Here is a 12,384-nt window from a genome sequence, read left to right on the forward strand (position 1 = left end):
ACCACCACTCTTTGGGCTCTATTGTGTAGCCAGTTCTTAATCCTTCTCACTATGCATTATTTTATCTCACACTTTCTGAGCTTGCTCACAAAGATGTTATGGGAGACAGTGTCAAAAGCCTTGCTAAGGCCAAAGTAGACACATCCAGTGGTCTCCCTGCATCTACCCATTCAGTCACAACATCATAGAAGGCTATCAGATTAGCCAAGCATGATTTCCCCTTAGTAAATCCATGCTGACTACTCCTGACAAGCTTCTCCTCTTCCATGTCCTTAGAGATGACCTCCAAAATGAGCTGCTCTGTCATTTTTTCCAGGAATGGAGGTGAGGCTGACTGGTCTGTAATTTCCTGCATCTGACAGATCATTTTAGATAGAGAAGTAGTAAAGACAAATGTTAGGGTTAGACCAAGAACTAACTAGTTTAACTAGTAACTTCAATTCTGAAAGCTTATTATTTTATATGTTCTTTAAAAAGCAGCATCACCAAGCCACTTCATTGAAGTCAATTCTTTCTTTCAGCACACAAATAGCAATCACTGCCAAGAAAAATACATGCTGTAACATTTAATTCTCCTCATTCCCCCAAACCCTTTAATATCTTTAGCCAAACACTGTATATGCTGCTCCCCACAACAGGATTCCATGAAGTTGAAGTGATAATCACAGATACACACCTTCAAGTGCAGGAAGCAATTCCTAGACATGTCTGAAGAACATTCATTTAAAAGAATTATCTACATTTTTTAAAATTATCTACAATAATTCCTTACGTAAAAGGAACAACACATCATATTGTAGGAAGTTTTCTTAAGATATTGATGCAGTTGAGGAGGTTAAAATGCAAGGCTAAGAACAAAATTAGATATTTTCTCACCTGTAGTTGCTGTTGCAAATGGGTGATTTCTGCAATTCTCAGTTCTCTAGATTTATTTGTACTTTCAATTTCTTGTCTTTGGGTAGACAGCCGACATCTGATATCCTGAAGCTTTCCCTCCAACTGATTTTTTTTATCATTCTTTGGAAAAAGAAAAAAAAAGAAAACAGAATTTTTACCAGAATAGTTTGTCAGGAAAGTCAGGATCTAAAAAGGACTTTTACTCCCTATTTAGAAGTTCAAATTATAGAAAATACACAAGACCATATCACAGTCACTGTTGTGCTTGTGTTTGATTTGCAATGAGATCACTTACTAGAGCTTCCAGCTCAAATTCTAAGGTCTTCTTCTTTGCCTTCAGAACAACTATGTCCTCTTGTTCTTTGTTTCTTTGATTTAGTAGTTCTTGACGACGATTACGCTCCCACTCCAGTTGCCGTTGCCTCTCGAGTTCCCGTTTTGCAGCCTGAAGCATTTTAAAATAAATAAATAAAGAGAAACTATATTTCAAGAAACTATTCTAATTGCTGATATCCATATTCTAATGTACAACTAAAACATTGATATAAACACACTGCTAAACTGTGGACTAAATATATGCCTCTACTGAAGCACAAAAGTTGCTCAACTGTTTAAATGCTCAATTGAAAAGAACTGATGAAATTGAGTCTCACTGTATAGTAGAGAGGTGACTAAGCAGAGTATCACTCCATTTTAATCAGTTTCCCCAGATCCAGTTTTCTGATTTAACAAATAGTTTCATATTAACACTTCAAGAACTCTCCAGGATAGCATCAAATCTCCCTCTTACCTACAACATTATGCATTCTGCAGCTTCGCAACAAACAAAATGCTACTGCACTGAATGCATCATTATCTGGCTAGGTCAGAAAATAATAGCTTTTTAAGTTAACCAGTATGTGTTTTCTTTAACACATTAACTCATCACAGGAAAACCATGACTGCCACCAGTGCCCGTAAGATTTTCTTCACTCATTGCAGCGTATCTTTTTATATACCATGTAGTAATAATTAGTGCTATCAGGGAAGTCAAAGGCTAGGAGCTCACTGTCCTAAGTCTAAATGTCTCATCCATTCATTTTGCATGAAAAATAAAGAGATAGCCTAATATTTACCTTCAGAAACCCAGAAATTTAATTAATTAAATATTTGCTTGCTAAATACTACAGTAAAATATTTAGTGCACACATTATGTTTTGTTCTAATCAAACACAGCTGCCAGAGATACAATCACCTCCCTTTTATCCCGTTGTTTACCTCTCTTCTTTCTATTTCTTTCCTCCTTTCCTCTTCTCTCTGCCGTTCCAATTCCCGTTGTTTTTCCAGCTGTTTCTCTAGCTCCAGTTGTCTTTTCCGTTCTTGCTCCTGCCGCTCACGTTCCTTCCTTTCCTGCTCTGCCCGTTCCAGCTGTGCTAGACGCTCTTGCTCTTTGCGTTGCTGTTCCAGGAGAGCCTGCCTCCGTTTTTCAAGCTCTAGATTGCCACGTTCAAAGTTCTCCCGCTTTTTATCTTCAAATGTAACTTTAATGTATGGAAACAGGAGGCAAAGGAGAATTAAACTCTGATTTAAAAAAAAATAATAAATCCATATATGCTGAACCAAAGTGAAACAACCTTCCAGCAGTACTAGATGCAGCTCTCAACTGCTGATCGTACAGCTGCACAGATAAGTCTAGGTTTTATCATTAGCATTTATACTGTAGATCCCCTTAAACCCACATCTTTAGGAAACCAAGGTGTGAATTTCAGTTCTCATTCCTTAGGCTTCCAGGATTTTCCACAAAGCCCAACAAGTGCGTATACTTTAGACAAATCATTCACCAACTAATGCTCTGTGAGGACACAGGTCTGGGGTTCCTCTATATATTTTATAGTAGCAGTACATGAACTAACACTTCAGTTACTACAAGGCAAAGAATTCAGCTGATGGGATTATGAAAAAGCCATTATGCAAATGACCAGAACATATTTAAACTTGATATTCTCATAAGATTACTCATTACTGCCACGAAAAGAAATTGTTTGCTCAAGTTCTTGAGTGGATGAACTCAGGAAGACTGGATTCCTGCAGATTCACATCCTCATCATTTACTGTCCTAAAAGAAAGACCTAAGTTCTAGCACAGGTTCCCTGACATTCTTCTGCAGTATCAGGGATTTTTCTTCTCATTCCACTTTTCTAGCCCTCTCCCCTAGAGTACCTCCTATTCTTTCCACTTCACCTTCTCTTTCTTTTCATACCTTGTATGTCTCTTTCCCATACTCCATATTCTATATTTCTCTCCCCACGTGCTTAACATGTACAAGAGATAGGACATGTTTACTTCAAAGTGTGCATGCACTGTTTGACTAACTGGACCGGTTGAATTCTCATCTTAGTTTCTAAGTTTGACCCCTTTTCCTATCATCAATCACCAATTTCCATAGAACTTGAAAAAATTTAACCACTTTGATGTCTGTCAAACATGTCTAAAATTAGCCACCAGGTTCAAAGAATATTAAGATACAGACTGTTAGACAGAGAATGTGATTATAAATCAGTGGGGACTAGGGAAAGCAAGCAAAAAGGAAAGAAAAAAAAAATTTACACCAAGAAAGTCAGTTAAAAGGAATAGGAAGAAAGGCAAACACTTGCAAGTAGCATGGACATTAAAATGCCAAGTTCAAGGCTGTGAAAACACATGCCACTAAGAAGAAGCACCATGTTGTAAGATGGCTGCTCAACAAGCTATAATGGTTACTCTGCAAAATCAAGGTAACTACCAGGAGATAACAAAACAAAACATAGCCAAAGGACAAAAACAGAAGAGAACAACTTCTAGCATATTACTTAAGTAGCTATTGGCTTGTGTTTCTATCCTTAAGGGAAACCTTCCAGAAGGTCCTAAAAGCCAGCAATAAAAAAATCTTTTAAATGTCTTAAAAGAAAAAACAAAACACTAAGTAGCCCGATTGAGCAAAGCCAACGTAGAAGCAAGACAACATTCACTATTATAAATGAACTTTCCAATGGTAAATCTGTGCATTAAATACAATGAAATACATGTACACTCTACTGAAAAACAGAAATGGATTTAAAGCTAAAATAAAACAAAAAAATTAAGAGTAACAGGTTGCCAACCCAGATAATGCTAATCCATAGATCAAATACAAAATTCATGAACCACTAGCTGTGTTGTGTAATCCATCCTTTAAACAACATCAGTGCTGTAAGACTAGAAGATGACAAGTGTGACACCAGTCTTTAAGAAAAGACAGTATAATGATCCTGGAAGCTAGACCAATCAGCCTACTCACACACTGGGCAAAGCAGCAGAGGCTACAATAGACAGAGAGGGAGTTAGTATACATGACTGAACATGGTATCATGAAAGAACCAATGTAGGAAAGAGCTGCTTCTCAAGACTAATACACTCTCAAGTCAACTGCATCAATAAGCAAGTTTAAAAAGAAGATCAGGTCAACAGCAGAACATGTACGTGATTTTAAAGTCTAATAAAGAAACTAAATCAAGGCAGTAGTTGGCCTTCCTGATATACAAACAGCATATCAAAATCCTGATTCCAGAGACACAAGACTTGAGCCTCAAAGAGCCAATACAGGAGAGTCACATCTCACCTGTGACCAAACATTTAATTGTGAGACCTCAGTGAGTTCTCCTTCAGAAGCCCCTGCTATCTCCCTCCATTCTCCTACAGTCAGGAATTACCCAGCAGACTGCCAGTAGCAGTTAGTTATCAAAGACAAGACTTGTATCTGAATAGCTCACAGGCAGATCCCTTGACCTAACCCGGTATGGAAAGAGAAAGAAAGTTCTTGGGAACAAACAATTACAAGATTAGAATTAAGGGATGAAATAAATTACCAACTTTCACAAAGACAGACAGATTCTAAGTAGCCTCCTTCAAAGATGTCTGCTAGCAACTGTCCTGTTGAGAGGGTAAAAATGATCTGGAAGAGATTGAAGAGTAACAAGACAGCTTCTGGAGATGAAGCCAGATAGCCACAGCATTAAAATAAAAATCTGACTCTAAAGAGCTTTAGAAGCATCTCACAAAACTGAGTGATCTGGCAAAGGAACAGCAGAGCAAATTCAAACATTAATGAACTGAAGATAGTGTACACAGGGAATAAAGATAATCCTAACAAAACACACATCATAATGAGCGCTAAAATGTTTAAATTGTGATTGTAGAGACAATACAGTGCTAGAAATCAATTAAAATAATTGAAAAATATTTTCACGCAAACCAGAAAAGAATTATTATGACACTGTATAAATCTGTCATATTGCTACATCTTCAACAGTACAACAATCTGGTCATCTTAGAACAAAACAGAGCAAAAATAAAGAAAGTACAAAGAAGAGTGAGTGAATGATCAGAAGTGTTAAGACATTTCATAACACTTAGGCATTTAGCATGTAGGAGGCTTACTACCCTCCCTCTCCTCGTTTTTTTTATTTTCCCAAAAGCAGAGCTGCTAAAGTTGAAACACACCTCTCTATGTGTACTGTGACCTTGTAAAAAGTACATAAGCCAAAGTACACTCAGCCTAAACAAGAAAGTGCTGCCTCTGTTGAGAGTGCATAATATAAGCAGTCTGAATGTTGTTCGTAACTCCACTGTCACTAACACAAAGGATCATGCAGCAGTCAGGAATTAGCTGGACCAAGAAATGTCTTGGTTATGCCTCTAACAATGTCACAAACTGATCTGGAAAGAAAACATTTCTTAATAAGCTTTTATAAATCAACAGCATACAAACTGATGGTAACAGCTCTCTGATGACAGCACACAAGAAATCTCTATTTTTGCTTGGTAATTACCTGGTAATTTCTTTTCCAGTTGCTGCTGTTCTTCTTCTAATGCTGGTTCTTCTGGTAACCTTTGGTCTACAGATCCTGAACTTACAGCAGTTAAGCCACTACCAGAGCGCACTCTTCTGTCAACAAAATGATAATTCCAAGTTGTTTAAAAGATCCTATGCCTGCCAAACTTTTTTTTTTTTTGGTAATGACAAATTCATACATTAAATGCAATGATGTAATGTTTAAATGATATTTAATGTTGCCTCAGTGCTGGCCAGAGGATTTTACTCAGCCATTGCCATTAAGATACCAGCATCCTTCAGGGTCCCTACAGCACACACTGGTGATCTGAGAAACTTAGTACAAACTCCACAGCACCACACAACTTGCAGAACTGTTCAACCCTATCCCCAAGAACTTTTACTTATGATCATTCTGAAGTTGGGGAAATGCCATCTTAAACTATAGCAAAAGTTGCAAAGACAGTGGAAGAGTTTGCTATAGACAAGCTAAAAACAAGACCCCACACGGAATAAACAAAAAATTGTAATCTTCAGGAGGATTCTTAAAGAACACAAAGCTATGATTGTATGCAAACATTTCTCTCTATTGCTGTTACTGTCTTCCCACTTATTCCTCCACAAAAAAAGTAAATGAGAAACAGAAATAATGACTCACCACTACTATTCACAGATAGAACTGTCTCAAAAGACACCTGAATTTGCTACAGTGAAAATTAATAGAATGTTCTGAATTCCGATACATCCCATTTGCTCTACAGAAGTATATTGTGAAGTACAACACTTTAACTTACTATTGCCAGACTGAGTATGTTTTGGAAGGTATGCTAGCATAAAACATTGACCAAAACTGTATTCTTACAAGGAATTCTTCCTACTTTCCACATCCAGTACTTGTAATAAAACAAAAAAGCTAGACAAGTATTTCCCACAAGAAGGCACTCTGTGCCATTAATGCAGTACAAAAAGACGAGGGGTTACTTTTCACTCTCTTGTCCTTTACACAGGACAGCTTTCCCAAATGAAATAAAAATGTAAGAGCAAGATTCCAGAATTATGACCAGTTACCTAAACGAAGGTGGAATATACTCTGGAGGCAGTACAGGTGGCAGTGGCTGACCAGACATAGCAACATCAATTAAGTGCATAGCCAGAATAAACTCTTCGGCTGTAAGTTTTCCATCTTGATCAATATCGGAAAGATTCCTTTTTAAAGGAGAAGTACAAAGTATGTAAATTCTTAAATATTAAAAGAATCACTGTTAAAAAGCATGGTTTTAATGTATGCAGTTCCAAACTAATCACATTTTAAACTTTTTTTTTACATGACTGTTTCTTCAAAACAAATAAAAAGCAGAAACCAAGTGCTTCACCATTTCCTAATCTTTTCATGCATACCTGTCTTGAAACTATCCTTATAGCCATGGCTTCTACTTCACTGGCTCTTTGAGTGCTGCCTGTACTGTATCCTATTTAAGTAACATTAATCAATGGGGTTTTCTTGAACACTTTGTGAACATCCTCTACATGTTAGAAAAGAATCAGCTCAGATGTTTTGTAGAACTTTTTTGTCTGGTCTACTTCTTTCCTGACAGCTCCTATCTCACATTCCAAGGAATGCATTTACATTAAAATTAAAGCCATTAACATTCTAGTCCTGACAAGCACAGAAACATTTTAGCATTATGCACATATTAAAAATCTTGGAGTAACAGCTCTGGATGGCATAAAACTCCACTAGATGCACAAAATTCGTTTACTCTTATTAAGGTGGCATTGGATGAAATTTAACAGCCTAAACATCAACTTTGTTTCTCTAGCATGCTGCACTCTAATGCAGGAAAATCTCCCATGATACTGTGAAAATCAAAGGTAAACAACGGATACATTCCTTTGATGTGTCAAGGTACAAGACTTTGTTTATGGGGTTTAAATTGGGAAGACAATTATAGCCCCATTTGATCCATGCTTGTGTTACTGATCTCTTCATCTGGGACACAGGAACAAGCCAGTAGAATCAAAATCTAGCGTGTAAGGACATAATTGATCCTAACAGTTAACTATCCTAACAGTGTAGCTCCACATCTTTGTTACAGAAGTACCAAAACATCTGCTACAGAATTGCTGACACCCTGCAATGCACATCAGTACTTCACTTTGTGTGTTTTTGAGTCAGTGAATCCACCCTCAATACAAACTGACATATCTTGCCCCAGAGAACAGCAATAGCTGTTCCACTGCCAGAGAGTAAGTGTCAGGAAAGGGAGCATTTCTTAGGACAACAAAAGCTATAAAATCCATTCCGTATCTCAATGGACTCGGCAGTTTTGAATGTCAAAAATTAAGAGTTATATTTAGAACTCCTGAACTATGCTGACATCATTCACCTGCCCACACAACTTGCTTAAGTGGCAACAAGAAAAGTATTTTTGGCTAATCATCTGCTGGATGATTAGGTTGATTATTTTTTATTCTTTATAGTAATTTTTTTAGAAAAACCTTATAAAAATCCATTATTTTAAACATATGTAACTACAGCCCATTGCAAATGAGCCCTTAGAAATTTGCCTAAAAGGCAGACAAGCCCAAAGACTGTGTGGTTCTGGATTAAGCTTTGCTTTGTACTACTTGCGCAAATGTTAAAGTTTCATTGCTGCTCTATCACATATGGCCAGGGATGTGGAAGACATAGGAGGCTGAAAAACTCCAGAATTGAAACCCAGCTTCTGAAATGTCTATCTGCATTACGTAAAATACGCTCTTTGTTATGTGAAGTAATGTAAATATAAGCATAGCAGTGCAGGTTTTGTTTTACAAAATTGTACATTACAAAAAGCAACATACAGTGATCAGTGGAGGGAGACTGAAAAAGGAGAAAAAATCCACAGTATACAGTATAGAGGTTTAAATACAGTTTCCAGTTTGGTAGAAATTTATAGATTTATTTTTACCATATTGTAGCCAGCTGAGTCTGGGGTAAACTTGACTGCATGAGAATCGTTCTTGCTTGTGGACCTAACAAAGTGAAACAAGGATTAACAAGTAGATATGCAACTTTCTTCTTTTCCTGCATTACCAAGTAGCTACTGCACAAGCAGAGCTTAGCTCTGAAGAGATAATATTGAAGTGATGTCATCAGCATGAATGGGCTATACATACTGCTATCCCTAGGTTCTCCACCTCACACCCAAACTCATAGTGTTAAAAAATACATAATGTTTCCCTTCTCCACAACAGCCACTGAGATTTTAAAAAAAAGCTATGAAAAACAAAGAGATGCTCACAGAACTAGTAAAACTAAGCCAGTGCACCCTTCTAATTTCTTTCTGAAAATAAGATAGGCACCCTCACCAGTGGATGAACTGAACACTGTAAAAGGCTGCACAAGCTTTTGCATAACTCATTGTGCCCTTTCTAAGAATCATTTCCCAGTGCCCACCTACTTTGCAGAAGATAAAAGAAAGAAGGTGATATAATGATCCCAGCTACATAAATGCTAAGCTCCTAAAAAAAGCTCCTAAACAAGATCATTAAGCAGTTGGGAGATACGAACAGAAAAATATTGATGGTGACAGCAGGGAGAGATGAGAGTCTCTTACTATCTGAATAGCATTCTGAATGTTATTATAATCGACCTTCTACAGTTTGAAAAAAGGAGACAACAAAAACTGCTTCAATACCTGTTAAGTGTCCACTCATCGTTTTATCATGGCTATTGAACAGCTGTCTGTACTTCAGTCTTGATGACTGAGGTACAGCCCACTCTGCCACAGGAGGCACACTAGAATTAGAAAAAGGATAAGGAGAGGGGAAAACACAATTTTAAGTTTAATAGATATAACAGGATGAAGTGCTACACAGAGACTGAGTTTTATGCCTGAAACAGTTAATTTAAAAAAACTGCATTCCTGAAACTGTAACAGCTTTGACTAATTTGAAAACATTTATCGTAATTCATTGTCTTAGAAGGTGGGCTTTGATACAGCTGAATGACAGGCCTAAGAGTTTTGCAGTTTCCTTTACTAGCAGGGAAGTAACCTAAACATTTTAGAGGAGCTAAAAGCTTTTACCTAAATATGCAAAAGGAAATTCCTTACTACAGTCAGCAGAATTAATATCTCAGTTTACCCTGTCTTTAAACGGTTGTCTTAGCCAAATAACGAGTAAGCTAATTAAGAAAAAAAAAGTAAAATATGCTGAAAACATAGGAAAAAAGTGTGGAAAAGCTATACTTGAAAGCAAAGTTGCTAATAATGGAACTCAAAAGACAAATGTAATATTCCCAGTTCTAATTCATCCACATAATAGGTTGAGTGCTGTTATTTGCAGCTGTAACTTCCCATGCTTAGAGACTGACCGAGTCTTCACACTGAAAAACGATGAGCACAGTTTTTCCGTCTTTAGGCACATTAAGACTTTGCCTTTTTTTGTTAAGGTTAAAAAAAACAAACAAACAAACAAAAAACACAGCCAGATCAGATACATATTTTTAACAGCACACCACATTACAGGCAAAAAAACAAAATAACCAAAACAACCAATCCTTTTTCCCTGGTCCACTGAGCAGATAGCACAGTAATATCTTTCAAAGTTGAGCTGAGAAGGAGTATATGCATACTCTTCTTATTGACCTCATATTGTATTCTCACATGACAAAACCCAGAACAACTAATACCTCTATTTTTATTTTCTGTTTCCCAACTACTGTGCTTTAATAAAATCTTTTATGGGAGTAAAGCAAAAGCAAACTGCATCTTAAATACTGGGAAAAAAAATCTGAAACTTAAGAAGATATAAAATGTTGACTATTTAAGTTTTATTCATGCGAATTCTTCCCTCACCGGTTTTGCCAGGTTTGGAGTTTCCACTCGTTAGGTCTACTGCTATGTTACATATATATGTATTTTGATCCGTGAAGTAAGGTTACTAAAAAATAATTTATTAAACTCTCCTTCACAGAAACTCAAATGATAGTTTTCAAAGAAAAAATCCTGGAGGACAAAACAGTCGACTCATGTATGCCAAACACCATGTACGCCATGAGTTCACTACTCATGCACTGACCCAGCAGAGTGATAAAAGCACTGCAATTGGAATTTTGAATTACACCCTTTAAAAATTCAAAATAATTCTCAGCTAGAAAAAAACCCAACTTCATCTTTATATTTCATTTCAATGAGATGTACTTAACTCTTCTTTGTCCCTTTCCATAAACTATGCAAACCAATTATCTTGCTGTTTTCTCAGAAATAATACTTGGAAGACACACACCAGTTCATGACTCAGCATTAGTCTTGGAAGGAATATCCCCCTTCAGTGCGGGCAGACATTTCAGTTACTGAAGTAACTGCAATTGAGCTAAGAAAGCTTCAACCCTGGCCCAAGCAGATTCAGGGAGGCATGCAATTTCACCTCAGAAAAGAAGTAATTTAACCTGAGGTTCAGGCCTCTGTTGGCAATAAAAGTGACCAGCAAGATTCAGATCTAGGTAACCCCAAAACTATGGCAGCCTGCTTATGGAACATCTAGAAGCCATTTCAGCTGAATTTCCCTGAACTTCATTCATTACAAATATTAGAAGTGCTGTTACAGACAAAGCAGGTATCTTCTTGTACCTCTGGAGATCATATCAGAGCATCACAACTACGTTCCTGACAGCAGTAGGTTTCAAAGAGAAAAAAAAATTATTTGTTTGGAAAGATTTTTAATACTATTTGCCAATAATCAGTACTGTCACTTGTCTAATACCAGGCAGAAGAAAAATATGCCGAGTAAAAATAAGTAATTAAATAATGCCCAAACCTGCTTTCTTCTTGAAAAAAAATAAAAATAAAAATAAATCTGTAGTACAGACCCATCAGAATTTTTTAAGTTTTAAAGACCCTGGGAAATCACTGTCTCCCACTACAAGAAAGCTAGAGAGGGACTTTTTATAAAGGCAGGTAGCAACAGGGCAGAGGGTAATGGCTTTACATTGGAAAAGGGTAGATTTAGGTTAAATATTAGGAAGAAATTATTCACTGTGAGGGTGGTGAGGCACTGGCACAGGTTGCCCAGGGAAGCTGTGGATGCCCCCTCCCTGGCAGTGTTCAAGGCCAGGTTGGATGTAACTTTGAGCCTGCCCATGGCAGGGGGTTTGGAACTAGATGATCTTGAAGGCCCCTTCCAACCCAACCCATTCTATGATGATATCTTACCTCCTCTAATGAAGTTCTATTTTATTAGAAACACCTCTTCAGAACATAGTAAAATAGATTTTGCCTGACCATACATTTTCCTAGGTCTTGAAATAATCCAAAACTCTTTCAGGCAAATTTTCACACATAACTTGAAGAACATATTAGAAACAGTTACATGAAGTGCATTTAAAATATGAGAACTATTAAATATTTTGCTTTTAAAAATAAACCTAGAGTTGCTAATTTAAAAAAAAATATTACTTCTTGTGTTTTCACACTAACAAGAGTGCCTGTATAGTATTACACAACAAAGACTATGTTTACAGCAGCAAATCCTTTTCTAAAAATTAAGTTTTCAAGACACTGAAAACAATGTCAAAAGATACTGTAAAAGTTAATTATTGTATTTCAATAATTCAATGCTCAGGGAGCATTCCTTGTAAAAACACAGCAGCCCATGAAATCCTGAAGTAGTATCTC

The 12,384-nt window shown here is 36.8% G+C and overlaps 1 protein-coding gene across 1 annotated transcript in view; it reads right to left on the minus strand.

The window, feature by feature from the left end:
- ITSN1 (intersectin 1 (SH3 domain protein)) overlaps positions 1 to 12,384 on the minus strand; it is a 112,632-nt gene that overhangs the window by 82,533 nt on the left and 17,715 nt on the right. Inside the window, exons 7-13 of the mRNA XM_010004664.1 lie at positions 9,406 to 9,506; positions 8,677 to 8,740; positions 6,794 to 6,931; positions 5,724 to 5,839; positions 2,155 to 2,417; positions 1,193 to 1,342; positions 877 to 1,017 (exon numbers count right to left, since the gene is read on the minus strand). Coding sequence (XP_010002966.1) covers positions 877 to 1,017; positions 1,193 to 1,342; positions 2,155 to 2,417; positions 5,724 to 5,839; positions 6,794 to 6,931; positions 8,677 to 8,740; positions 9,406 to 9,506 — 973 coding nt within the window. The remainder of the gene's footprint in view (positions 1 to 876; positions 1,018 to 1,192; positions 1,343 to 2,154; positions 2,418 to 5,723; positions 5,840 to 6,793; positions 6,932 to 8,676; positions 8,741 to 9,405; positions 9,507 to 12,384) is intronic.

This window comes from Chaetura pelagica, unplaced genomic scaffold (genome assembly GCF_000747805.2).
Source record: "Chaetura pelagica isolate M959 unplaced genomic scaffold, ChaPel_1.0 scaffold299, whole genome shotgun sequence".
NCBI classification, from domain to species: domain Eukaryota; kingdom Metazoa; phylum Chordata; class Aves; order Apodiformes; family Apodidae; genus Chaetura; species Chaetura pelagica.